At 41.3% G+C, this 27,769-nt stretch overlaps 1 protein-coding gene across 2 annotated transcripts in view; it reads right to left on the bottom strand.

The window, feature by feature from the left end:
* Nucleotides 1-27,769, bottom strand: part of MYH9 (myosin, heavy chain 9, non-muscle) — a 53,940-nt gene that overhangs the window by 24,494 nt on the left and 1,677 nt on the right. Inside the window, exons 2-12 of one of the 2 annotated variants that reach the window (XM_008940026.1) lie at nucleotides 23,422-23,578; nucleotides 13,274-13,301; nucleotides 12,344-12,448; nucleotides 9,206-9,230; nucleotides 7,022-7,114; nucleotides 6,257-6,320; nucleotides 5,578-5,676; nucleotides 4,845-4,988; nucleotides 2,624-2,719; nucleotides 1,411-1,529; nucleotides 202-354 (exon numbers count right to left, since the gene is read on the bottom strand). In XM_008940026.1, coding sequence (XP_008938274.1) covers nucleotides 202-354; nucleotides 1,411-1,529; nucleotides 2,624-2,719; nucleotides 4,845-4,988; nucleotides 5,578-5,676; nucleotides 6,257-6,320; nucleotides 7,022-7,114; nucleotides 9,206-9,230; nucleotides 12,344-12,448; nucleotides 13,274-13,301; nucleotides 23,422-23,578 — 1,083 coding nt within the window. The remainder of the gene's footprint in view (nucleotides 1-201; nucleotides 355-1,410; nucleotides 1,530-2,623; nucleotides 2,720-4,844; nucleotides 4,989-5,577; nucleotides 5,677-6,256; nucleotides 6,321-7,021; nucleotides 7,115-9,205; nucleotides 9,231-12,343; nucleotides 12,449-13,273; nucleotides 13,302-23,421; nucleotides 23,579-27,769) is intronic. The other variant, XM_008940027.1, reaches the window with a different exon arrangement.

Below are 27,769 nucleotides of genomic sequence, written 5' to 3'. Positions count from 1 at the left end.
CAGAATATATGATATACTAAAGAATGAACCACTTAAGTTAATTAATAGCTCATCTGACAGTTCACATCAGCAGAGACCTCAAATAATTTGTGGAATACACATCCTTTCCAAAACTACTGTCCCAGTTTCAAAGTGATTTCCTTCAGCAGTCTTTGCTCAACAGTGAACTGTGCTGAGTGCAAGGACCTGACACCTCCTTACCTCAAAAATCTCAAAGCCAGCAATGTCAAGGATTCCAATGAAGGACGCACCCTGGCGCTTGGTCTTGTCCAAGGCCTTGTTGATGCGCATGACCAGCCACCGGAACATACGCTCGTAAGTGGCTTTGGCCAGGGCTTCGATGGCAAAGTCAGCCTACAGAGGGAGAAGAAGATCAGGAGTGACATTATAATCCAAAGGCAGCACAGACTGTGCTGCTTTGGCATCTAAAGGCCCAGCTATAGTGTGAGATTTTCTCTCCGCCACCACACTGACTGAGCAAGGCTCCTGTCAGAAGTTATTCCCAATGCCAAGGGGATGGCACAGTGACAGTCCCTGAACAAGAGTGAAGAATTTGTCACACTCATGTGTCAAAGCCAAATTTCACCCTGTTGGAGAAACCAGTGCCTAGTATTCAAGAAAGAAAAATTATGCCCAGTCACCTCCAAAGACAGAAGTTAACACAGTGCGTTTCATAGGCCCAAAGAAAACCATCCAAATACTTTTGTAATTTAGGATTTGTGAGGCCAAATCCCTCCCCTCCCATGCCACTACCCTACCTGTGATTGACACAAAAATACTATGTATAATAAGAAATTGAGTATCAAAATGGAAAGGGAACCTGTGACTACCTGTGGACTTCACTCTCTTCCCAATCTCTTCCATGTTATGGGGTCATGTTTATTTATGCTGAGAATATGGATGTGCTCATAAAGAAGCTATGCAGCAAGTAGAGGGGCTTTGCTCCTTTCAGGAGGCCCCTAGTTCCTAGGACAGGTTTTATTTAGAGCACAACCTGATTCAAGTGTTAGAAAATTTACAGTCAGTTTCAAGGGTAAGCAGCAAATCCTTGCACACTTTTAACTCACCTACTAAAAAAAGGTGGTTTCTGTATTACAGCAATTTGAAAATATGACCCTGGCATACAGCACTGAAGGAACTTACTCCCTTGGGACAGCCAGTCACCAAAATTAGGGGAGTAGCATTCACTTTTTTTCTTCCTTGCCCTTAGATGAGGAAAAAGTGCCACAGGGGCAGGTCAAGTAAGCAAACACCAGAAGCACTAAGTATACTGCATTATTCCAGAGTGGTTGGCATACATTATGGTCAAAGATGGTTATTAAACACCACAGAAACCTCTAATATGTTAGTTAGCTTTGTGGCAGCGGGGTTAAAGACTAAAGTACTCACTCACTTTTAGAGAATGCATACCTGCTCTTTGGTCTGAGCTTTCTGAACATAATCCCGTCCAACTTTGATGCGAGGAGTCAGGATACCTCTGGTGAAATCTGTCACATTGATACCCAGAAGGTGAGACACTTTCTGAGCAGCTAAAAACAGTAAGAGGAAACAAAGGGATTAACATTCTTTTGTTTTATCTCACAGAAAGCAAGAGAAAAAGAAGTATATTCCTGCAACTGCCTTCCCAAGAGAGCAACGAAACAGCTTATAAAAAATGTTAAATGAAGAACACGTTGATGAGACAAAGAAAAGTATCTTCAAAACAAAAAAAAATCCCCCCAAAATTCTTGCAACTCATACTACAGGTTACTGAGCTTCTCCAGAAGTCAAAAGAGTAAATTTGAAGCAATGTTCTCCTACCACTAAGTCATAAAATGGAAGCTTTAGAAAGTTCATGGGCATTCAACTTCAAGGTATGTCAAATAATGGGTTACTTAATCAAGCTAATCGTTCTGTCTTCATCTACTAATTACTCTGAGGCAACTCTGTATTTCAGGTTCAAGATCCAAAACCCAGATGGTTTCCTCTCTTCCCCAAAATGCCATTTAGAGCATATTTTACACAATAATAATAGTAGTCAGAAATACAAACACTCGAAGATAAACTAGCAACCTCTTATATTTCTGGAGTACTTCTATAATGGTAGTTTAATAGATAAATCTCTCAACAGATAGCCTTCTATCATGTGAAAGATGTTGCTATTTACACATGCAACAATGGGCAAGGCAACTGAAATACCTACACCTACTTACACCCACCACAAAACTATCCACCTTACTCTCAACAAGTCTACTTAAAGTCAGCAAAGAACATTTCTTAAAGTCTGATAACATAGATTTCTAGGAGCAATCATTCCTAGCCTGGCTAAAACACACACACACGCTAGGTATTCCAGTAGAGTCATCCTGTTTGTCTGGCCACCACACGTCATTCCTGCCTTGCCCTGTCCCAGGAGCAGCACCACATCCCTGCCCATGGGTGGCTGCAAACACTCCTGGTAAAACACCAGGTATCTGTATGAAGGAGCAATTCAGCTCCTTTGACAAACAATTCACCTTCTAGAAAAACAGGACGCCAGCATTCCCTACATCGTGTAAGATATTCTTCTGTTTGGCAAGAACTTCCTGTAGGCTTTCCTCTGCATTTTTCTTTGGGGGAGAGTGGGGAGAAGGAGATTGGTTACCTGTATTGTCTGGCATAGAGGCTTGGTCTGTATTACGCTCCTTCTTGAAGACAATGTTGCCAAGCTGCAGAACACCTGAGATAACCTTCAGTAGACCTTTCAAAGTAATAACAATAATAGCTTAGTGTCAGACATCACCAAAAGCCCCAGTATGACCCAGTTACCTTTCCTGACATGGTTAAAAGGCCCTTCTTAACATCTCAAAGATCCTTCTGGAATCTGGGGGAAACACCACAAGTAATTCTTCTATATGACTCCCATTCAGGACACAGGTCTCTCTCTGTCTCTCCTTTGCAAGACAGCCTGGAAATTTACCCATTCTCAGTATCACTACATTAAAGTGGCAGACAGGACTGAGGGCAAGGCACCACCGTACACTATCCCTATTTTTTGATAAAAACATTTGATCTATTAGAGTGCCAAAATCCACCATTTTCCTCAATGATTACTGTTAAACACAGGCAGGAACCAGTCTTATTAAGAGTATGAACCAATTAAAAAAAAAGGAAGATTTTGTTCCATTAACCCTGTCACATTCAGCTCTCTGATCAAGGTCTGTAGTCCATATGTTATAATATATGAAGGGCAGCAAGATATGGCACAAGCATTTCTGCCCACAATTATTACTAACTACATGCTGAAGCACCCCACCCATTGCTAATGATATTTTCATACTCTTTGAATGCTGCATGTCACAAAAGCAGCATCAGATGCTGGGACAGGAAAGACATTTTTCAATGTCATAGCATCAATTCCATTTTCACTCTGTATCAATCAAAGCTCATTGCATAATAGCTTCTAGCTGCCTTGAGCAAAGTAAACTGCTAGTCACTTACAGGGGGATCTTGGACCGAAGATTTTTTCATATCCTAATTTCTACCTGTTACAGAACATATTTTAAAGCAATATCCTTTTGAGAGCAGACAGAGCAAAGACTCCATATATGCTACGTTAGGCCTGACAGAAAAGAAACATGTACGCTCCTAGTGGCATGTTATGAAATTCAGTAGTTTGACAGGTGAATCTGGAGACTCAGCACTTGGACAGACAGCTTAATTTGATGTGGTCTCATAAATGAAGATAGTTACTGTTTAGACTTTTTATCAAAACTAAGTAAGCCTACCATCCAGCCAGCTACAGCATGTAGCCTATAAAGAACATTAATGCACTTCACGCTATGGCCAGCAAGTGCAAACCACTAAAGCTATCCTTGCTGTAGGGGCTGGAACCAATAGTTCATCTATGTGACAGCAAAGATATGCCCTAGAGCATGCATTAAAAACCCAACTCTAAAAACTGAGCACAGGAGGACACCCTTACAAAAAATGAGGCTGCCAATTCTTTTATTTATTCAGTTTAGAAAATTCTCCCTTCACCTCCATACAGCAGTTTCAGCCTCAGATAATTCAGGATCTCAGGAAGTGTATTAAACTGTGGATAACAACCACAGGGATCTACAGCAGGCTAGGCTGTGAAGAGCAATAGTTAAGGCACAGGCACACACTCGCCACAGCCATAAGAGCTGTAGCCTCTAGCAGAAGAGGTGGTGACCCCAAACAACCACAGCTGCCTGCTTCAGCGTAGAGAAAAAAAAACATAGGCCCTAGTTTTAGAAGACCTTCTGCATTTAGAAACTGAGATTTTGCAGAACACTGGCTCCCAACCAGCAAGGCAGATCACAAATGAGACAGCACAGAGCGCTGGTGAATACGTACCGCTGCGCTTTGTGCTGGCTGCGTGCAATTCTAGCTTCACTGCCATGGTACTGTGCTCCCAGAATCAGACAATATTAATTTCTGATCAGCAGTTCAGTGTTAAGCTGGAAATAAAGGCACTACGACCAGGCCATTCTCAAAGTACTAATCCAGCAGTGGTTGGATTAGATAATTTAAAGCCACTGCTTAGGGACAGGGGGAGCACACAAGCTGCGCACTGCACAGAAGAATGAGGGGATTCTTGTATCTTGGATGTGTTATTCATCAACTGGATATACAGCCCTCAGATTGGGAACAAAACCAGCAAACAGAAGCGTGTTTTCATTAGCTGCTTGACTTCTAATGTTGACTGTAAAAACTGAAACTGTGCTGGCAGGTCCTGAGGTGGGTCACTCCAAAGCCACAAACAAACATAACAAGAACCCCAGAAAAAAAGGCTCCAGAGAAATGTGATCTGTTCCTTCTTTCATTTCCTTGCATTTTCAAGTCCTTCAGAGGATTCATACCTATCTGCTCCTCATCTGGGATGCCCATGATCTTCATTGCCTCCATGGTCTCCTGAAACATATCTTTGTCTTGCTGACCTGGGATCGTAACGTGCCCATTGGAAAGGAAGCGATACTTGTTGTAAGGCTCCAGAAGCAGATCAGCTTAGGAAAGAATGGAGAAAGAAGTTACTATGGCTTTTAATTCCCACCACTCCAATATCTCCCACCCCCATTTATTTTTTTTTTTTAATTCTTTAAATAGACAACAAGCTACCACTGGGATGAAACTTACGGCTTGCATACACTAGTAGGTGCTGGATGAATCTAGGACTAAGTCCGGTTTTACTGTAAGCTGAACATTTAATGTATTTTAGATAAAACTGAAAGTTTTCTGCTTTATTTCTTTCTATTCTCTCCTCTGGACTACTCCACCAAAGCAGTGTCAATCATCATTATACCCTAAATACATAAGAAGCAGGGATTAACTTGAAAGTAAATTTGCCTTTCATTTCAGCCACCTCATTTGTTTCAAGTCAGGTGAAAGTTAATATATAGCTCTTGAAACAGTAGCAACTATGAGAAAAGTCCTCTCCTGCCCTTCCTTCAGCTCAGCTGGCAGCTCTCTCACAACATGAACCCTGATTACTAGGCTGAGGTATTAAAATGTTTTGTGTTGTTTTGTTATTGAGTGTTTTGGACCTTCTGTCACTGTGATGAGGGAACCCTACAACTACAACAAACTCATACTTACTCTTCAGATGCTCCCCTGCCCCAGACAGCAGGTAGTAAAAGATGTGGAAGGTTCTCTCCTCTTTGGCTTGACGAATTGCACGGGACTTCTCCAGCAGATCTTCAGAGAGTCAAGGCATAAGGCAGGACATACACATGTGTCTTTACAAGACATACACAAATCACTTCCTAGTCTAGGGCAGGCAAAACCCCCTCACACTACCTGATGTTTTCCTCGTGCCAATTAACAGGAATGTTGATTTAACAACCATTATCAGTCAACAACCCATGAAGCTTCCAGCCTCAGTTCTGCCAGCCTCTGAATGATGGCTATAAGAGAGACTTGACTGATAAAACCCCAAAAAACAGTGGCCATCCATCCCTACTTGCCTTGGACAGAAGTAAGAATGGTTTATGAAATTCCAAAGATATTAATCTTATTGCAGCTCATGCTTCTATTTCAGCATTCTGAGATTAGAATCCATTAATTCAGAAAAGACTTCCACCACGATCACAAAGGTCACAAAATGCTATGTGAAGAAACATGTCAGTAATCCTGCTAGCATAAATTTAAGTGCTTTCTACCACTTTCTTGACCTGACAAATAGAAATTCTGTCAGTTGTGAAGAGATTGATAGGTACCATTATTGTCACCTCTATAGCCTTTAAATTCTCCTTTTAATTGGTTACAGAAAGGATACAGGTCTCAATATTGGCTCCAACAATGTAGCCATTGACATCGAAGTTGATTCTGATGAACTTGCCCTATGAGGAAGATAACAGCATTAAAATTAGTATCCATTCTAGCTGGTAACAGCAGTAAGCAGCAGAAGTAAACCTTCTCTTTTTAGTCCAGGAATGGAAATTCGCAATAGGTCAGGCAGGTTTTAGGCAAAACACAAGGTCAGCCAATAGACAATGCCTGCTGATCACAACAGTGACTTAGCAAACAAGACACCAAACACTTTCAGACATTTCTGACACCCAGACAGCCCACAGTTCAAATTCATCATGTTTCAGCCTGGATTTCCCACAACCAGGGTCCCTTTGGTTTCACGTGCTATAGGATCTAGACAGCTCCACCTTCCTCAGTGTTGGCTTCAACCCTTTTCATTTAGTTTCAGCTCTCGCTCTCCCATCTCCCTCTCAGACACTGTCTGTTGCTCTCCAGGGGAAGCAAAGTAAGGACCAGTAGGTGCTCTCCAAGATAAAACTGACTGTAATAAACTTACAATAAAAATTGGCATAGATGATCCTGGCACAAGGTCAGGGTCCATCATTCCAGAGACTTATTTGGTCTGTTCTGAGCAATTTACTAAAAGAAATTAACTTCCCAGATGAATTTGAAGGATGTCACTTCGGGATAGTTGTCCTATCCCTGACAGCAATTCACCCAAAAGCAGACTAAGAGTCTTCCCCTGGGAAAGTATAGAATAGTGGCACCTATGCCAGGTAGCAATACTCACAAATCTTGAGGAGTTGTCATTCTTTACTGTCTTGGCATTTCCAAAGGCCTCCAGGATGGGATTAGCCTGGAGCAACTGTCTCTCCAGTTCTCCCTAGAGAGAAATCAGAAATTAATAAAGCAGGTAGTGGGCCACTGCATTGACCTTGGGCCAAACCAGCGCTGAAGTTTCAATTCACACTAGCCTGGCATCTGTTGTAGAGAAGCCATATTAAATCTTAGTAGATGATCCCTTAGACCTTCAAAGGAGACTCATTAGTTATCTGGGTAAAACAAACATTCACAAATATGCCTTATTCTCTTCCCCATTACAAGGGCATCCCAGTGGTGTCTGTTACCATGAAGCCCTTCAGAGCCACTTGGCCACAACATCCCACAGACTTCCCAGGATGAAAGCAAAACACCATACCATCCAAGAGCAGGCCCTCATCCCAGAACCATCTTGCCATCTAGGCCAGAAGAGTGAAGTAAATCCTGTTTTGCTACTGCAAGACAGCCCTAAACTCTGCTAGTAGTAGGTTAAGTAGTTAGTCTGAAAAGGTCTGATGTTTTAAAAAACACAAAAACAAAACAAAAAGCCTGCACTAAGGGTTTTCATCTTCCAAAATACAAACAAGCAAAAACCTCTTTTGAAAGGAGGCACACACACACACAAAAAAAGAATTAGTGGTATCCCACAAGCTGCATGATCACTTGAGTTCTGCTGCCACGTTCACACACTCCTCCCCTCAAGGAACACAAAATGCTGGTGCTGTAGAAAAAGACAATTCAGAACCTTTATCCTTGCCAAGTACCAGACCATTGGAGCATACACACCTTTCCCTGCAGGCTCTAGACATATCCTTGGCTGGTTTTAAAAATTACTTGTCCTCTGTGCTAAAAGCATGGAGTTCTATATATTTTAAGATTACCTAAAAAGCTTCTAGAGACAGAAAATGACAGTTTAGATTAATGTTTCTCTTTGTAGCAGTTATCTGTAAGTACTCAAGACTTCTTGTGCATAATGGATGGAAATGAAGCTTGATTTGTGAGAATTGGAATTTATGGGCAAATTATTTAAGGATATTTCTAAAGGAAAATTGTTCCCATACATTCTCAAAGTGCATTATAAAACAGATTAGTCCTTACGTTGTCCCTCTAAAAATACATGCAATAAAAGAAAAAAAAAAAGAAGATACATGATAAACTGTACAAAGAACTACAAGTTTTCTATTTCCTACTCTCATAATCACCTCACTTCATGCTTGCAAAGTGTCAGGCCCCTCGGTCCCTGCAGAACCACACAGATACAGAAGGGGCAGCTGCTGCAGATGCTTCCATTCACTGTCAAGTACATATAACAAGGGGGTTAGCCCCGAGAAGGGAACCTGAGCTGGGGCATCTGCTCCCTCACAGCAGAGCCAGCACGCGGCTTCCTAAGGAGAAAACCTTGAAACTAAGGTTCAGTCCTTGAAACTGTGTGGCAGTCACATTACTCCTATTCTTGTAGATGTTGTGAAGTTGGAACACTCTTCCCTCGCTGCATTCTTCCTCCCCACCCTGCAGGGAAGTCCTAGACCTTGTGTTTGTGACTGCAGTCTGCTATTAAGCAATTGAGAGATGCCAGCAACACAGCATTTCAACCCAGCTATGGAACAAGGAGGGAAGAGAAAAGAAAGCCCTTATTCTGTCCTCTGAACAGAAGTCAGGTTTTAACATCAAATCTATTTAATTATTTGGCTAAAATTAAAATTCAGGCCATGCTTAGCTACACAAAGGTCAAAAGCTTATAGAAATCCATACTATAAACCCTTCTGTTATGTAGCACCTCAGGAAGAAAGCGTCATTAGTGTCAAGTAGGTTTTGGTAAATTGTAGTTTAGAGGTAATTAGGCCTCTTGAACCACCAAGGCAGCAATATACAGAGAGAACAGCTAGCTCAGGCTCCCAGCAATACAAAGCTGCTGGGAAAGGAGAACACTGAAGAGCTGGTTAATGCAGTTAGCTCTCATGACTTGCCTTAGCACCATGATGCAGTGGGAAGATCAAATTCTCAGCACACCATGGCAATGGGACATAACTCTGAGTGGCTACAATGACTGCAGTGTATCTTTCCTCACTGTACACTGTCTTTGTTTAAAAAAGTAATCCTATTATCCTCAAAAATTTAAAGAAGTTTTTGGGTGGAGTGAGCTGTACTTTTTTACCTTATGTTTTGGTGGCCAACTTTCACTGAAGGAAGAGACTTCATTATTATTGTTATATGATGGGTAAACCTGCAAAGCAAACCCTGTACAAGACAGAGCTGCCTGTCACAAGCTTTCTAGAAATTCTAAGGTTCCTCTCATTAAGAGGCTGCCAATTTTCTGACACCTGTAATTGCCCTTCCTTGACCTGAAACAAATTTGTTTAATGCCTGGCATGCATTTGAAGTATGTACAATGTTCCTCATGAAAACAGAAGCAATAACAGCCACTGGGTCTGTTAGTCTGTGGTTGGGCAGCACACACTTTTCAGTAAGCTCTCTTTGTACTGCCCTGAAGTTACAAAACCAATTTAAAGCAACTAAAGTCCTTGACATCTATCTTGTCCTCTGAATTTTTTACATCATCTCAAACTATTTGGAATGATTTCTATGCAAGGTAGACGTTTTCCCAGCCATTTATTCTTCAGGAAGTAGAGAAAGGCATCTAGAAATCACTGCTAGCCTTAAAAGTACATAATTTAAAAAAATAAACAATAGGGAGAGGGTGTTTGGGATTATTGTCTGTTTTGGTAGGGGGTTTTATTGTTTGGGTTTGTTTTGGTGTTGTTTTTTTTTTTTTTGTTAGCTTTGTTTTTTGTGGGTTTTGTTGTTGGTTTGTTCGTTTTTTACACTTTACTTTTGTATTCTTCTCTGTAGTCATGTGACAGATTCTCAAATAACTGAATCCAAACAACAGAGGGTTGATGGGGAAAGACCATCAGTAACCTACCCTTCATGACAAATACTTAAGCATTAGCAACTATTACCTATGAATTTCTGATTAGGTGCAAAAATTCTGAAAAAACTACTACATGATTTAAGAAGTCAGTAGAGAAGCAGAGACTAGACATGAGACAACAGCAATCTCAATTTCCATAAACACAGTTTCATCAAATTAAGAAAAGTGTTTACATAATTAGATTCAGTAGGCCCCAAAAGCAGCCTTAATGTGCTTAGTAGTCACACCATGCAGCTAGAAGCTATTTAGCTGAATATACTAATGCACTGGGATCTGTGGAAGGTGCCACTGCCTCCAAAAACAAAGAGCTAGAACTGAAGAATATGCTTTATAGATCTGATTTTAGTCTGATATTTGGGAAAACAGGGGTTGACATCCAAAACTTCTAATAGGTGACAAAGAACCTTCCTGGTAGATGAAGCACCACTACTTTCTGTATTATTGTTGGTTAAGTTCCATGCCTGATCTTGCAGTGTTAAAGGGTTCAACACTATCATATTCTGCCTACAGAAAAAGAAAAAAAATATCTGCTGCAACCAGTATAACCCAAGATCCTCAAAAGATTTAAATTATTCACCTTCATAAACCCTTATAATCTGATTCCAAGTTGAAGATCTGTAAAGAATTGTTATATAGAGCACTCATTACCCATTAACATTCAGTTAATTCAGCTTTTCAGTTCTAAATCCTCTCCAGTAAAGCCAGCACTACTGTTTAGTCACAAAATGGGAGTAAAATGTCAGCTGCAGGAACTTTTCAGAAAAATCAAGACTTATGGGGGAAAAAAATAAATATCAAACTTGGGCAAATCACCAACCACTCCAACTTGGGACTGTTTAGTCTCCTAAGCAGATTGCCTGTCCTGCTGCAGTGGTTGAAATTCTGTGCACAGATAACCAGTGGAAGAATACTTAACTCAACCCCATGATTCTATTTTCCACACTTAAAGAAAGAAAAAGGAGAATGTTTCTAAATACAGCTACTGACAGACCATGGAAAAAGCCTTCATGTGTCTAGAAGTTTGGCACATAGGAAGTTTTTTTTTGGTTGGATTCCAGAAGTTAACTTATTCCTATGTGTTTGCACACACATAGCATGGCTGTGTGCAGAGATGCCTCCTTATTCATATACCCTACACTCCTAAGACATGCCTACACAGTAAGCTACTGGGGGAGAACTCTTATGTAGATATACAGCAGACACACTTGGCATCTGGCTTTCATTATAAAGCTCAGCAGTGAACACTTCCAATGTATTCAGCTTTGGCTAGCAAGCTCACAGCCCTGGAACACCCTGTTTTCCAGGCAGCCTTCCTCCCTAACCTTTCTTTTCAACCTGCAGCCACATCTCACTGCAGGGAATTGAACGCTAAACACCTAACTACATTTATCCTACTAGGAACACCCCACACACTAGATGCTTATAGTTCTAGGAAAGCCTGATCCAGGTCTATTGCCCAGGAGGAATAGCTCTCTAAATGTGTATCTCAGAAAATCCTGGAAGAAAAACCTTGAATGTAAACTAGCATTGAGCACAGAACACAAATATTCCTGGTATTACTTTAGTCTCCAACTGAACAACCTCACAAAAATATTACTGTGCACCACACACAAAAAAAAAAAAAAATAAAGTGAATTGTCTATGGATTTATTTTAGCTGCAGAAAGTGATATTGGTGTGGAGTGAAAAGCTGCTCAAAAAAATCACACAATGGGACAGAAAAGGCATTCCTGGTGCAGAACGTGCAGTAAACGTGCAGCTCACCTACGAGGGTACAACTGACGAATTCGGCAATAGTCCATCGGGGAGAGGGAGGGGAAAAAAATATAAGTGAGACATCTTTAAAGTCCTCCCACCATCATCACCACCCTCCTTTCATGTTCTGCTAAACACTTGGCTGTCTTCCACCCTCTTAATGTTATCCTACAGTTTCAAAGTTTTCAGTTGATGTCCTGTTCTCCCGTTTTGAGTCAAACCTAATCTATAAAGGTAGAGAAGAAAGGAGACAACTCTTCCAGGAAAGGATCAGTTTTAAACTGCCTAGACTGGTTATAAGCAATCCATCTGTGTGGAAAGATCAGTATGGGTGATGCTTCATTTATCATGTCTCTTGCCCATGCACTCACCCGCAAATCCAAGAGGTTGTGGATGAGTTTATCTCCACTGTAGGTCCATGGAATTCAAAGGAGGTATGACTTAGAACAACGTTCCCTGGTTTATAATTTCTAACAAAGTCAGTTCACTGTCCTCAGACCCCTGATAGCTGGCAGTATCTAGGCTTTTATTGAGCAATATGGCTTTTACCAACATTAGCCAGTGTATATTTATTGTCCAAAGTCAGCACAGCAATAAAACATTAAACCTAGGTCTTACCTGGTCTTTTTTAGACTTGTGTGAGGAAGCAACATGAGCCAGATACTGAATGACTTTCTTGGTGTTCTCTGTTTTACCAGCTCCTGATTCACCTCTGTAAAGAAAATCTGCAGTTCATTCACAAACAAGACGCAAGGGACAGACTCTTATTTCTAACCCCAAAAAGGCTACAGAGCTCCTTAACTGCAGTCTGGCTATTGCAGCACTTCCCTCAAAAGCAAGAAAAACCCCAGCTGTACTGGTAAGCAGTAGCAGTGTGGCTCGACTGTAGGCTAGCCCCCAGGCAGTTTGCTGCCAGGTGCAGGTGCCACAGGCGTGAGGGAGGAGGGAAGGCAATAAAAACCCCTGTGCTTTCCAGTCACTTGGATACGAAGATTGCCAAGTGGCTGGAAAATAATTTGGAGGCTTCTGCAGAGGTGAAAGGTAATGAAGTAAATCTTCCAAAAGGAAGCCTCCTGACAGTTAAGAAGCAGCATTCCAGCTCCTTAACCAGAACTGAGAGCCAACCAATTTTGCTGTGTCTAGAAGAGAAACTGCTGTACCAAGAGTATCTGTATCAGCCTCATCAGTGTGAATGTACTTAAACGTAACAGCTGCACCAAGTCTGAAGGGCTTCTCCAAGCCTTTGCCATTGACAAAGCTGTATTCTTTAGGAGATTTGAGCACAGGGGGTTTTTCAAAACCTCCCTTCTTCCACTTTGTACGAAATTTATTCTGCAGAATAAGGATTAAAGAAATCCCTGCAGAAGGGACTAAACATATATCCTGGAGGAACCGTAGTGGGACCTTCCTTGAATCTCCATTATCACATGGTTTATTGAGCCTACCCCCAGCACTTACAATTAAGAGAGTCCTCCAATCAAGAATTTAAAACCACAAACTTTGACATCCAGACAGGCTGACAACTGTAAATACTCACGTGCAAAGGATGGACTGATCCTCTCGATCTAGAAGAAAATTTTTAAAAAGTAGTCAGACTAAGACTCTAAAATTACATTTCTGTGATAGAATGAAATAAACACCAAAGACAAAACCAGGAACTAGTAAACACTGACAAGTATTTTTAGCACTATGACCAGGTAACCCCTTCTCTGATAATAGACCCCAATATGGTATACTGGGTATAATAGCACCATAGTAATTTAGTTTTCTCATCCTGAAAGAAGAGTTTGCATTACCATTTTTCTACAAACAATACAGAAGTTTACTGCTAATGATTCTTTCCCACTGAGCTACTGTACAACCATTTGCTCTTCAGCCCCCCTCCCCCTATCATACTGGGCCCATACTGACAAAAGTTATCAGCAGAGCAGTGGAAATGGAAAGAAGAAGGAGGAAGCAGGACAGCAACTGGTACACCCCAAAGTGCAAAACCACACATCAGACAGAGGCTTTCACCCCCAAAAGCAGCTCAGTGAGGAAGATTTTGTTACTTATTTTGTAGAGAATAGGCTTGGAAACTATAACACTGAGCAGCAGCCTAAGTCTTACACAGCTCATTTGTCTCTGGCACCATCTACTACCAGAAAAACACAGCAGCTGGTAACAACATACACATTTTCTTTTTCATGTTGACATACTCATTCCTCTGTTCAATTCCCAGCTCTGGATTATAATATCTTCCCAGTTACAGAACTTACTTCACCCACCCAATCCACCATTATCTTTTCCTACATCTTTAACCTCCTTTCAGCCTTCACCTATGATTCCACTTCCTCATATGCAATCCTGACTAGTCCTTACACCACATCTTCATCCCACTGCTCCTCCACTACTTCTGTGTGAACACACTCCCCTTCATCTGCCTTGGTTTCACCTTTCATCCACCTCTCCACTCTGTGCCCCCATCACCACCCAGAGCCTACATCCCATTCCTCCCTCATGCCACCAGGAACCAGCTGGGAGCACTGGGCAGGCTGGGGAGTGCCTGTGCCTACACCACAACAGCCTCAGCAGGTTGTAGTCATCACAAAGGCAGTGAGACCTGTTCAGATATGGAACAGACTTGAGCACAGCAAGTCATTCACAATCCTCAAGAGCTATCAGGGTACTCACAGAACAGACTGTGCCATCAAAGTCAAAATCCCCACTAGCCTCTAAGTTATCCATTTGGCTGTGGGTTTGGGTTTGATTTTAGAGGGTGTTTTTGCTTAGGATAAGACCAAAGGATTATCAGATCATCCAGTCTGAGAGCCTGAGCAACAAAAGCAGTTAGCTTTTGTTATTGTCATAGAATCGTAGAACAGTTTGGGTTCAATGGGAACTGGAAGATCACCTAGTTCCAACACCCCTGCCATGGGTAGGGACACCTTCCACCACTAGATCAGGTTGCTCAAAGCCTCATTCAACCTGGACTTCTTTCCCTTTTCCACACTGAGCCCTGTTTTGTATTGGACTGGAGTCTAAAGAGAGGAGAAGGAAGCCTCAAACCTCCATGAGAGTATACAATTCACTGGATGGCTCTGATAAATTATTTCAGCAGTCGGAAATCTTCATCAGTATTTTATGGATGTGACTGTCTCTGTATTTTAACTAATGGTTCTTTCTATCTCCTTCTCCAGTAGCGCAAAGAACCCAACAGCCCTCAGTATTCTCCCCACCACAGAGTATTTAAACAATGTAATTGAGTCACTATTCAAGCTGGTTTGTGCAAGATAAAGTGATTGAGATGTAATTAGGGAAGGCTTTATAGTCAGATAGAGTTCAAGTACCTGAAACCACTTTCTATACCCTTAAACACTGCTGCTGAAAGTGAGTTTAACATTTCAGTCCTAACATCATGAATGCCATATTCATCAAGAAAAATCTCCTATAAACTCAATTTATAAAGAGGGAAGTACATCTAGGCTTTGGACACATTTTCACAGAATAAGGAAAACAGGTAAAAATATCAAATATGAGATTCCATTTTTTCTTAAATTATTCTGAAACCAATAATGGAAACATCAGGTTCATATGCTACAAGTAGGCAACTCCTGCTCTCAAGGTTCTTTACTGTAAACTTGACTGTATGCAGATGAGCACAAAATACTGAGGAAGAGTCTGCTTTCTTCCTGCCAATACTGTTCTGAGAAAGCTGAGCAGCTCAAAGTCTAGAAGCAAGCAAGCAGAAGAAAATCAATCAACTAGTTTTGGTCCAGCAAATTCTTCAGCATTCAAAACTAGACACTGCAGCTTTACTAGCATTGCATATGGATTTTTTCAAGCCTTGAATTTTATTCATTGCCTTTAAGATCTGCACCCCTTCTGCAGAGGGACAAGCTAAGAGTAGATGCCAGTCAGCTCCCAAGGTCCCACCCATTCCAGGTTCCCAGTGGGTCAAGGGCTCAGCAGGTGTTGCCAGCCAGCCCTGGTCATGACTGGGCACTTTGAGAGTGGATCAGAGGAATAACCAAAGACTCATTTACAGTGTGCCTAAGGAAATCTATTCTTTGGTAGTGGGACATCTGGGTGCAGTTCTTTATCACAAAGCAGCTATGTGAAAGGACAAGATTGTACCTCTGAATAGCATCTGACATTCAAAAGCTTGGTAATAAACAAGCCACCCAGCATTCCTGGAAAAGGTTATACTCAGATTCAGGTACTATGGAGGCTCTTCTAAGAAGCCAATCTGAGAGAGGAAAACAAACAGACAAACAAATCTGAAACAGATAACTCTAAGGAAGGTGCTTCTTGTTCTTGGTAGCCAGCTCTGGTCTTGGAATTATGAGCTGAGGCTCCTCAAATAGGCAATGGAGCCCCCAAAGACTCCTCCAGGAAAAGATCCTTATACTGATAAGTAGATAGATAAACTGACTGCCCAACAGTAAAAGAGATGATCAACACCAGATAATACTAAGAAGCTCTTTAGCTTTGAATACTTTTTCATCATGACAAGTTTTGCTGTCCTTAGCTGAGAAGCTCTTTCTGAGCCTCATTCCAAGAAGGCAAGGCAGCAACAGCACCCTGGAGTGACCCCAGGAAGTCCCAAAGGTGCAAGCAGAGGATTTTTCCATGCCTTAAAAAGGCAAGGTGCTAAAAGGTGGTCAGGCAAGAAAAGCCACAGATAGTGTTCAAAATCCTGTCGGTGGTACTTGCTCCCCCCCACACTGTCCTGGTGGCCTCTGCAGCTGGGTTAGTCACCTCTGCTTTCAGGCAGCAGGAACGTACCTGCGAGTGCAGGCAAGTCACCGGCAGCAGACACTGCCATAAAAGGCAACATTCCTGTTTGCAATCCGGGGGAAATTCTTTCCCAGGACTGCAAAGCAGCAGTCACTGGGATTGCTGGAATTCTTCTAATTGTGTACAGACAGACAACTCCAATAATGTGTTGAGCAACAGGAAACTGGAGCCGACCGAAGGGCCAAAGAGCTAACGTATACAAAAGCATAACCCCGAGATGCACTGCCAGTGAAGAACTGGTTTAAATGCCAGCATTTGTTCTCCATACAACACTGACCTGGGCCACCACGAATCAAAAGTCAGTTGCCCAGACAAGAGGCCACTTCCACCCCTTTTTTTTTTTTTTTCCCAAAAGGATCCTTCAGCATGGGTGTACTGCATAACTTCAGTCAGCACTTGCTTTTACTCCTCTGTCAGTTGTGCAAGCAACCTACTCAGCAAAAGAAAATGTGCTGGGTACCATAAACTCAGTTGCTTATAATAACACAATCAAGAAACGCCTGATTAAAAGAAATCTGCATCTGCTTTTCAATCCTAAACAGAGTCACTTATTAAAAACAATCCAGAATAACAACTCATTAGTTAATTATAGCAACAGTTCTGTACTTCAGACCAGCTGGCAAGGAAAGCTTTTTATCTAGGCTCTTCTTTAGCTCTCATCACCATAGTATTCAAGCAATCATAAGCAGCAGCAACCTCAAGCACCCAGAAATTCAGGAAGTAAAACATCCTTCAAATCTAAGCTATGCAGCAGCATGGTATAATAAGATCAGTGGATTGATTTTACTATGTAAAAAAGCCCCATAATATCCAACTCATTCTTGCCTTTCTTCAGTCCAAAAAGAACAGGCCACATTTTAGACTGCTTCCAGGACCTTCAGCATACATTAAAAAACTTAATTAAACCAAAATTTGTTTTCACAAGAGAGATATCCTGTACATAAGAAATCCTCAGCCAGATATCCTACTGCAGAACAACAAATCTGAATGAATACTGGACTGCTGTGGTCGAATGTACTGGCATAACTGAGAAATTCATAGTGCTCCAAACTCTTCAATTTTGTTTTTAGAAATTTGGAGGTGGGAAAAGAGAAAGCTTGGGAGGCTAGAAAAGAATGTGCAATTTAAGCTCCACATCTCAGTTACAGACCATCCTAGCAGGCCTTTATCACCCACTTCCTCTGCATGAGTGACTCCAGTTTCAAGCCTGTTCCATCTCCATAAAAGGAGAAGTAATATAGCGTTCACACAATGGTGACATCATCTCTCCAGCTAAGAGGAAGTGTAGCTGAAAGGCAAAGGCTTGGCTTGCAGTCCCCTGCCTATAGCTGACTCATTAAGGCTCAAAGCTTAACCATAGCTAGATGGTACCACCCACCTCCTAACCACTGAGCCCTCGCCTGGCAGAGCTGAGCAGCCTGGCCCTCCAGGCTTCCCTGACTACCACCTCAGGGAGTGCCTGGAGCCCAGCGTGGCCAGCTGGCTGGCTGACCATGTTAGAGAGTTGACCTCAAGCAAGAATTAAGTCTTAAATGCACGTAAATGCTTAAACCAAGCAGTAGTTTCTGTTCCTCAGTCTCTCTTCAAACTTCTCTTCTGACCTCAACATAATCTTATAACAAGTGTCCGTCCCTTGGGGCTGTAGCACAGGAGCAGCCCCAAGCAGTTTGCACTGTGCTCCTCAAACAACCCCACTGGCACAAAATCTAGTCAAATGTGTTCACTGTGGTGCTTTAACCTACAGGCTGCTTTGAGTAGGATCAAAAACACTCCAGGGGAACATCATAACAGAGCCTGAGAGCCTGTTTTTTTTATATTATTGTTTAAGAAATGTGTGATAGAGAAGTTTCAAAATGCTAATAAGTTATCATCAAGTTTTAAAAAAAAAAAAAAAATTAAATGAAGGACAAACATAGCATGTCCAAGATAGCTCTCAACAACAGAACTTCAAGATGCAGGAAAGGAGAAAAATCACTCGAGTTGGCAGGAACACTGCAGTGCCAAGGTTCAGCTTCACATTATCTGAAGTTTGAGGACAATCGTAAGGAGAAAAATCAGTTTCATTTCCAAAAAAGAAATATATCCTACTGGGTCAAATGCAAATATTTATTTCCCCAAGCCCTTTCTGGACTAGAACCCATACCCCCTTCTCTAGCATTCCTTAACTGAATCTGCAGGAAAACAAGTTAGGCTGTACTTTTAGGTTACACAAATGTTTATGAAGTTCTGACAGGAAAGAAAAAAAAATGGTATACAGCCTGCAAAAGCTCAGGCAGCTCATGATACCGAAACAGTGAACTGCAGGGAGACTGACAGCAAGGGCTGAACCATTACATAAGTAACTGCCAGAGAGCTCCTGCTCTGGTTTACAGGAATGAAACAAAAAGGGTGTGGTAAGGACTGAAAAACAAGTGGGAAACGGGCTCTTTTTTAGCTCCTTGGTCTATTGAAAACCACATTTTGCGACAGATTTTCAGAGCTACATTTAGAAATCTCAAACCATTCAAAGCATGTAAAACATTTTAAAAAATCAGAAACTACGTACATATTTTCTTTCCATTTGTATGCAAACCCCATCAAAACGAACATCCTCCATAATTAGTAGCCAAACTTTATGTTGCTCTTTGCATAAGAAACTTGGACAAATCTTGGAAACAAACTAGAGAAGCCACAGGCTATATTCTTTTGGGTTTAGTGGAAACAAAGCTTGACCTTTATGTGCAACTTGAAAAAGAAATCTGTGCCTCTACATAATCTGAACAGCTCTGTCAATCAAGCATCCCCAAATTGTTAAGCACTCAGAGAATACTGTATAGAAAATAAAGCTGCACTTTGGGACAGTTCAACATCCACTGCAAAACAACAGACCAACGCTAAGAAACACGCTGAGAAAGAAGACTTGAGACCAAGGAAGTTAAACCACAAGTGTTCTACTAGCTTGGAAACTTAAGAAACCTGTAAACAACCAAGAATTACAAATAAAATCCTTCAAGGTCACGTTCCACAGAAGCAGATCTAGAGAACTGTTTCTTTTGAAAATGACAACTGGGCCTGAGGTGCACGTGAAGATTACAACAGCAAGTGGTTTGTCTTACAATGGCTAACACAGTTTCCTCCTTTTATGTAACAAGACCAAAAAAATCATGAAGTTACTATGCTTCACATTTTTTTTTTCTTTTAAATACCAAATCTAGAGACTACCTAACTCCCAAATAAACACCATGAAGGTGCTGGCTGCACAAGCTCCTTTGCAGGCTAATCCATCAAGGTCAAGGAGGGTTTTATCACTGCACAATGATTTTAAGAGGTTTGTTCAGTGAACTGTTAGGAGCCCTACATTAATATGTGGAGAAACTGGATGAGAAAGGAGATGGAGTACATTCATCAGCAATGTGCTGTCTACTTCCTCACCTATCTACCTCTTCATTGAGCAGGTTGAGCTTTAGAGAACAGAGCAATCATACTGACCTAACCTATTACAGCAGTTTCAGACACCGGCATTGAAACAGCCATCGTGCTCCAGACACCAATGAAATCTCTAGCTCCTATCAAAAAACTCCCTCAATCTTCCAAGTAAACAAACAGGTGCTGTTTAACAGCCTTAAAATATGTTTTTCCAAGTAGATCCCCTGGAGAATATGAATTGAGGTAAAGAATGTACCCCTTCAATGTACATCTGCTGCATTAGATTAATGATTTGTTTGCTCAGGACACCACCCCACTTGCAGGCACTGTGACTTCAATCATTAGCACCAGAAGAGTAATTTTTCTAGAAGCAGTCAGACCTGAGGCTTCTGGAATCAAGGTTACCCAGGGAACAGAAACATTAATACAAATGGTTGTTTTCTCCAAAACCCAAAAATGTTACACTTTTTGTGGAGTTCTGCTCTTGAAACATAGGAATTCTCTCCAAGTACCATGCAGCAAAATAGTGGTTTGGACTGATTTCTGAGTCTTCGTGTCTTGGGTCAAAGAAAGGAGGGAAAAAGAAGAAAGAAAAAAATCCCTTTGAATATATTCTCCATCATGTTATTGCTTCAAGGAAGTACTTCTGGTGAAACTGAACAAAAGGCAGATTAACCTTTTGGAATATGCAAATGCCACATGAATGCTTCTGTGAATGGAATAAGCAGAGTAGACATAAAAAGAGGACAAGGCTCACCCATAAATTCATCAGCATAGATGCCTGAAAAGGGTTAAATAGTTTCTGGATTAGTAGAGGTTGGAATGAAGCTCTCATCTTCCCTCCCAATTCCTTTCCTGATGAATGTCCCTTTGAATGGCTTGCTTATTAGAATACCATAAATTGACTGAAAACCAATAAAAAAATTCAGCGTCCAAATCAATTAACATGCAAGGCTTTTTCACTCTGTCAGCTTAAGAGATAACTATACCCCAAGCTGACAGAAGTCAGAGTCAACAGCTTGCTATCCCTTCACCAGACCCTGAAGGATTCCTGGTCTTCAGGGCTCTGAAAGTAACCTAGGGAAGGCAGCCTAATCCTAAATGCCTCCGGCCCATGTGGAGCACCGGCCCCTTTCATCCTCTGTTCTCTGCTGAGATTCCTGCCATACCACTGGCTGCTGCCCCAGCCTCCCCCACCGCTAAGCAAAACCCAAAAAGTGGAAGAGGAATGTTGCTTTCCATCGCCCTCAGAGGCTCACCAGGAGCAGTGACACTGCCACAACCTACCCGCCCAGCAGCAGACCTCGGAATGCCACCGTGACCCTTTGCAGAAGGGCTGTTAGGGCAGCAAATAACCCCACAACAATCCCTAGGGCTCTGGCTGGCAAGCAGAGCCCCCTGTGAACCAACACACGCACAAAAATGTCTTTCCAAACCTAGCTAAAAAGGTCAAAGTAGGCTAGTTCAAAAGCTAACTGGGAACAATGTTCACATCCAACATGTCTTCCAAAAAAAGGCAGCAACAAGATTATCTCAAACCAGGCAAAGAAGAGCTGGGGTATACCTCTAGATTATAAATACTGCTGAGAATATTGCATAGCTAGAATTGTTCTGGGAAAGGTAAACACTCCAGCAGAGCTCACAGCAACTTTTCTGGGCTAGGAAAACAGAGGCAGGGCTGCCATTCTTTAGCTTTGTATATCAAAGCAATTCAAGTCCAGGATTTCCCCATTTTAGACATCACTCAAGAAATGGTCTGATGGAGACACCTCTTTCCAAGAGGAAAGAAAATGCCCACGTAGACTAATCACTAGCTCTGAACCACCGTCAGACCACGGAAGGTCAGCTGCCCCTTCTTGCAGAATTGCAGCTATCTGGCTATCCACTGCCACATACTGCTATACTTGGCATGGACAAAGGAAAAGATGTATGCACATGTAGTTCCAAATGGTTTAACTGTTGTCTATAGAGGGAAAAGGAGTTCCTCAGTCTCCTTACAACAATGCCAAAGAAATTGCTTCTGATTCTATGTAGAAAAGATTTTTAGGGAATAGTAACTCTGGTAAAGTCAATAGCTTGCTTAAGAAAAATATATGTTAGTAGTTGAGCTGCAAAGGAGTGGGCAAGGGAGAGAAGGAAGTAGTAGAGGTTTATGGACATCCATGGTGCCACATGTAGTATAGGCAGTGCATCTGTCCTTGTCCTCCACGGCAGATCCAGTCCTTGTCTAAGGGAAGTGAGGTGCTGCATAGGTCCAGGCTCACAGGCTTTTTCCTCTGGGTACAGCATTCCTTTCAGAGTAACACCTCAGTACTATAGCTGTAATTCTTCAAGAGCTGCCACATCTTCATCAAATTGCTCTCAGTACCCTGCCACTCATCCACGGCAGCATGTCTGTATGGCTCACCTCTCCCCAGCCAAAACTTCTACAAATATAGCTTAATCCTTCCATCATGTTAGCTCTCCCACGAGCTCTGCATGGCATCACACTTCAGCAACTTTTCTCAGCATTCTCCACATGTAAAATTTGTTTCAAGCCACTAACACAGGTAAGTGGAAGTAGTTTTTCTTGCCATCTTTCCACTCTGGGCAGCTATATTGTTATTGTCCTCCTATGCTTGGATGTGCAAGTAGTAACAAGGACAGGGGAAAAGCAGAACTCTTTAGAAGTGAGTCTAATTAGAATTTTAGAGCATGATTTTATTATATCTGGCCTTTGTTAAAAAAAAAAAAAAGCGAGGCTAATGACAAGACCTAGGAGAGACAAACATCTTAATCATTGCTCGTCATCAGAAAATAAAGGAGTAATCAAATTCATACAAGCCATAGCCAATAAAACTGGCCATGACATCCTTTAAAGCTTACAAAGCATGCCTCTTCATAGAGCCCAGCTAGGAACAGGAAGAGAAGCACAAAATTCCTCCATACCTCAACACTCTGCAAGCATCCCAAACACAAGCACTGACTCTGTGAAAGACCTCCTCTCAGAAGGGGAGATAAGCACAGGACATTCAGAGCTCCATATTTAAAAGCTCTCAAGTGACAAACAAGTAGCAGATAATATACATAGGTCTTTATTTCTCATTTATATACACAGGAGGATAAAAAAATAGGCCAATCTTCTTGCTTTCCTTTATTCTGTGAAAAGCCAACAGATGTATTTAATATTGTCTGATAGTATGTTTTATTCCTAACAGAGTAAGTCACCAAACAACTCCTCATCAATAAAACTACCACTGGCCATCACAGTTCAACACAGAAGTTATACTCAGCTTGTTTCACCCAACTAGACTGTATGACTGTATTTTAAATACTTCTCTTAAAAGCCTCTATCAACCAATACTTGCCCACCTAAGGCTATTGTTCCACAGGCTCATCACAGAGAGGGCAGTTCAGTACCTTAGTTCTCCTTGCCCAGCAGTGAGTTGTTCTCCTACAGGGTTTTGACTGCAACCTTGATTTGTGATTTCAACAAGAGTCATTATCTCAGTCAGCACTCACCTTGCATCATACTCCTGTAGGCTGTGTCTGTGATGGCATAGATGTGAGGGGGCATCTCATGCCTCTTTTTGCCTTTGTACATCTCCACTATTTCTTCTGAATATATGGGCAGGTTCTTGTAAGGATTGATTACCACACAGAACAGGCCTGAGTAGGTCTGCAAAGAAAACACCCCAGTAAATAAAGACAGGAATTAAAATTTTTGTATACTTGCACATTTTAACAGGATATTACTTGGAAAAACATACAAACAGACCAGTCCTTTTTTTTTTAAGTTGTTCTTACAGTGATGCCATGTGGGATCCTTCCCATAAGCAATATTAGAATCTAAGCAACATCTAAAGTCATATCAACTTGAATAGTACTCAAGCTTTCCAAGCATGCAGAGCATCAACTGACAGATTAGTCACACTGATATCAAACTGGCCTGCTCCCTGACTAATTAACAGTCTACCAGGACTGGCTTTTGTCCTTTCAAAGTACAGTCAAGGGTTTATTTCATTATATAAGGTAGGTGGCTCAGGTCCTAGAAACATGCATTTGGTTATGCTCTGCCTCATGTTTACTATGGATTTATCCAGTAATTGATCAACTGCAATGTAATAAAATAGTTCAAACCAAGAGAGTTAATAAAAGAAAAATAAGACTGGTGTACTCGGAGGTTTTCAAGACCACTGGACGAGGCTGAATTCAGTGCTGACCCCCCTCTGAACAGAAAGTTGGATTAGATGGCCTCCTAAAGCCCCTTCCAGCCTGAACGCTTTCATGATTTATAATGTAATTAGTATAACTAGAACTGGATTCAAAACTGTAAGGTCATTAGCATAGTATAATTCTGAACTAGTCAACAGAGAAAACAATTCTAAACTATTCCATGCTCAAAGAGTCAGCAACACTTGCTAAAGTTTACTTGTAATTAATTTCAAATGGTTAATTCACTGATCTGTGACAGCAAATTTCAATTTCTCAATTGGTTTCCACTGGCTTAAATTCTACAGTTCTAACAGAAGACAACTGTCAAAATAGTTCTATGGAAAAATATTAAGCTTCTTAAAAAAGAAAAAAAAAATCTTTGAGATCTGAATGCCTAAAAACACCCCTCCTAACAAACATTTTACTTGCAAAGGGAATAAGAGGAGCAGAGGCTTCTCAGATATTTCCTAGATATTCTAAGAATAGCACTCCAAGCCTTTCTCCTGGGGTTTAGAGCTATCCTAGCTCCCTGTCAATTTTAGAGACAGCCATCTGAAACATCTGGAGAGGAGCAGCTTCCTACAGCAACTTGCAGTGCTACCAGAAGAGACTGGTAGTGGCACTTTATTTCTGTTGCTACCATCACTTCTATTCTTCACATTGAACACAGAGAGTATTTAATCAGATTTAGCCTCTTTAGCTAGCTAAAGGTAAGGATTAGACTACAGTGATCAGAAGGGTGAAAATAGCATCCACTACACAGTTTATAGTCTTATATCCAAAATTTCTACGTGCTGGCTTAACAACATGTAATTAGCCAACTCCTGTATGCATCAGATTCAGATACAGCTTTCACCCCATGTCCTCCAGAAAGCAAAATTTTATAGGTATTTAAGGCTCCTTTTCCATACTCCAGTATAAACTATCAGGATACCTTTCCATATCCACTGGTTTGGGTTTTTTTTTTTGCCTTTAAATATTTGAGGAATATTTGAATAGCTTACAGAAAATACTAAATCTCTTTTCAAAGTGGCAAACTATGAAAGTTGCCTAAAAACATTTTAGCACAGGACTTCTAAAGTTCCAGGAAGCTCAGCTTCAGTGACACATTCTAGTCAGGTTAGGTTTGAAGTAGTGCTTGAAAGGAACACTTTAAAGAGTCTGCAGAAAGCAGCTTGGCAATGTTACTTCCTTTTGCCTCAGCCTTTGTTCTCCATCATGTCAAACCGACCTTGTACAGCACAGAATAGCAGCTGAAAGACTAGGGTGTGTGTTCCTGACCTTGGACTACACTAGTGGAAGACAGAGTAGGGCCAAAATGTAGAAAGGAATTGACTCAAGAGTAGCACGTTCACAGTACATGCAATACATCTTTTCCTTAACCTGGCATGGAAATAATTGACATTGGAGTCAACTGAACTGTTAGAAGAAAAGCTGTAATTTTATCAGAGTTCTGGAAAGCAGGCTACCAGTTCCAGCTGTCAGCATGAGCAACCATCTTGTTTCACAGCCCATGGCAGCAGCAACATGCACGTAGTAAATCAAGAGAAGATGCCCTACATAGTCCCTGTTCCCCTGCAACAAAAGTAACTCACGACACAACCCAAACCTACCTCTCCTTTGAATGTGTTAATGAAGATCAATGCCTGTTTGCTGCTTTTAGGATATCAGAAGTGAGAGCAAAAGAAAAGTGGTAGCAAGTACTGTGCTAATATTCCACAAGGAACGTACAGTTTTCTTGTCTGTACAAGTGTGACTTTTTATGGCCATGTTTGCCAATAAATTAGAAGTGTTGCTTTTCAAGTGAGAATAGTGTAAAGGTCTGAAGCTGGACTGAAGCAGTCTTACAAATGAGAGCAGCAGTTCAGAAAACGGAAGACATTAATTTCAATTAGAGCCATGAAGCCATGAAGCAGGTATGCAGGAAGAAGCCATCACCTTCTTCCAGCATTCTGGTTGCCAGGAGAAATACCTGAGGGAAGTTGCCTTGCAGTATAACCATCTCAGACAGATGTGTGAGGTGATATTTTTGTCTAATAAACAGAGGCAACTGAGCAGGGCCACCATGTCACAACTGCTGGTGAAGCAAGCTGACAAGAGTTTTGTGTGGGAAGCCAGTTGAACTGTATGGAGCAGCAGCTGCCAGCCCCACCACAGAGAAGACAAGAGTCAGCTTCATCTTATTAAAGTACAAGTAATGATTTATATGCATAAATCCCTGAATTGAGCCCAAGGGTCCAACTGAAAGGCTAACCTATTATAAGCATAGCTGGCTTGGAAGTCTGTACTTTCTTTCAGACATTACTATCTCCAAATAGAATTCTGGCATTACCTTTTGCTAACTATTTAAAATGACACACAGGCCAAAATGGAACTACTTTTATTTTTCTAATAGCTAAACTAGCTCTGAAGAGCTGAAAGGACTATCTGCAGCATGGCACAAAGCTTACAGCATCAGAAAGTGTTTTTTTTTTTCCAGCAACTTTTAACTTCAATGAAATAACTGAAACATGTCAGGTTGAGTGTTGAGTTTTACACCAAATACAAATAAGGCAGTTCAGGTAAGCAGCACAGGAGCTGAACAAGATATTCTGATAAAGCATTCTGAATAGAAAGGGTTAATATGAAAGCTTGTCTGTCAGCCAGTCACCTTAGCACAGAATCAATCAGTACACGGAAACACCAAATTGGTGTTAGGCCCAAACTCTTCGTTCTTGAAATGTTTGACTCTCACAGCTCAAAATTTGTCTGCACTAGCCATAAGATTCCCCCCTTTTATAGGATGGAGAGACAGAAAAGCAAACTTAAAAGAAAGAAAACAAAAAAAAAAAGCCACAAACACACACAGCCCTGCTGGCAAAGAGACAAAGAACAAGAGCAGAACTAAATTATGCTTATGATCTTTCCTGAGACACTTATGCTGGAGATACATTGCATGCATTCTCCTTCTTCAAGAGGATTAATGATCAGCTAACAGCTACTCCAATGAAAGTATTTTAAGCCTTCACATTAATCTCCTGAATTGCTGAGAACTGCTGACAGGTGAGATCAGTCCATCTCACAAGTGCACAGAAGCACAGTTTGGGCAGGACAAATATTTTGTAATAGAGAATTACTATGCTAGGTTTACTTGGGTGAAGGGTGTGGGGATTTTTTAGTACTTCTTACAATCCAATTAGAAGAAATCAATTTATTACAGTCACAGACATCTGCAATTTCAGAGGCTATCTTGCAAGATACATGAAACAGCCCATTGCATAGTGTGCAATAGACTGAGATGCTGTTGAATTATTTTCAACTTACTACATAACTTAGTAATGTTTCCTGTTCTAGAAATGTTACACACAATCTTGCACATCCTATTTCATCTCAATACCAAGATTCTTCCCTCTGAGAATAGACTCTGACCACAGTCAAAGGAGCTGACTATACAGAATAATGAAATTTTGACATCAGACAGTGGAATTCAGACTAAATTGATATCAGCTTTGCCTCTGTCAGATGTTCTCTGATAATTTCTGCAACAGTTGCCCATGTGCCTTTGTGCTACTCCAGAAGAACAGTGGGCACAGCACTAGCCAGAGTCAGTTTCTAGCTTGTGTTCATGCTGCTTAATTTAAGGCAACAGTTGACAAAGGTTTCTAACCGAGATGGA

Source organism: Merops nubicus, unplaced genomic scaffold (genome assembly GCF_000691845.1).
Source record: "Merops nubicus isolate BGI_N331 unplaced genomic scaffold, ASM69184v1 scaffold13255, whole genome shotgun sequence".
NCBI lineage: Eukaryota > Metazoa > Chordata > Aves > Coraciiformes > Meropidae > Merops > Merops nubicus.
This window is presented reverse-complemented; position numbering and strand designations above follow the sequence as displayed.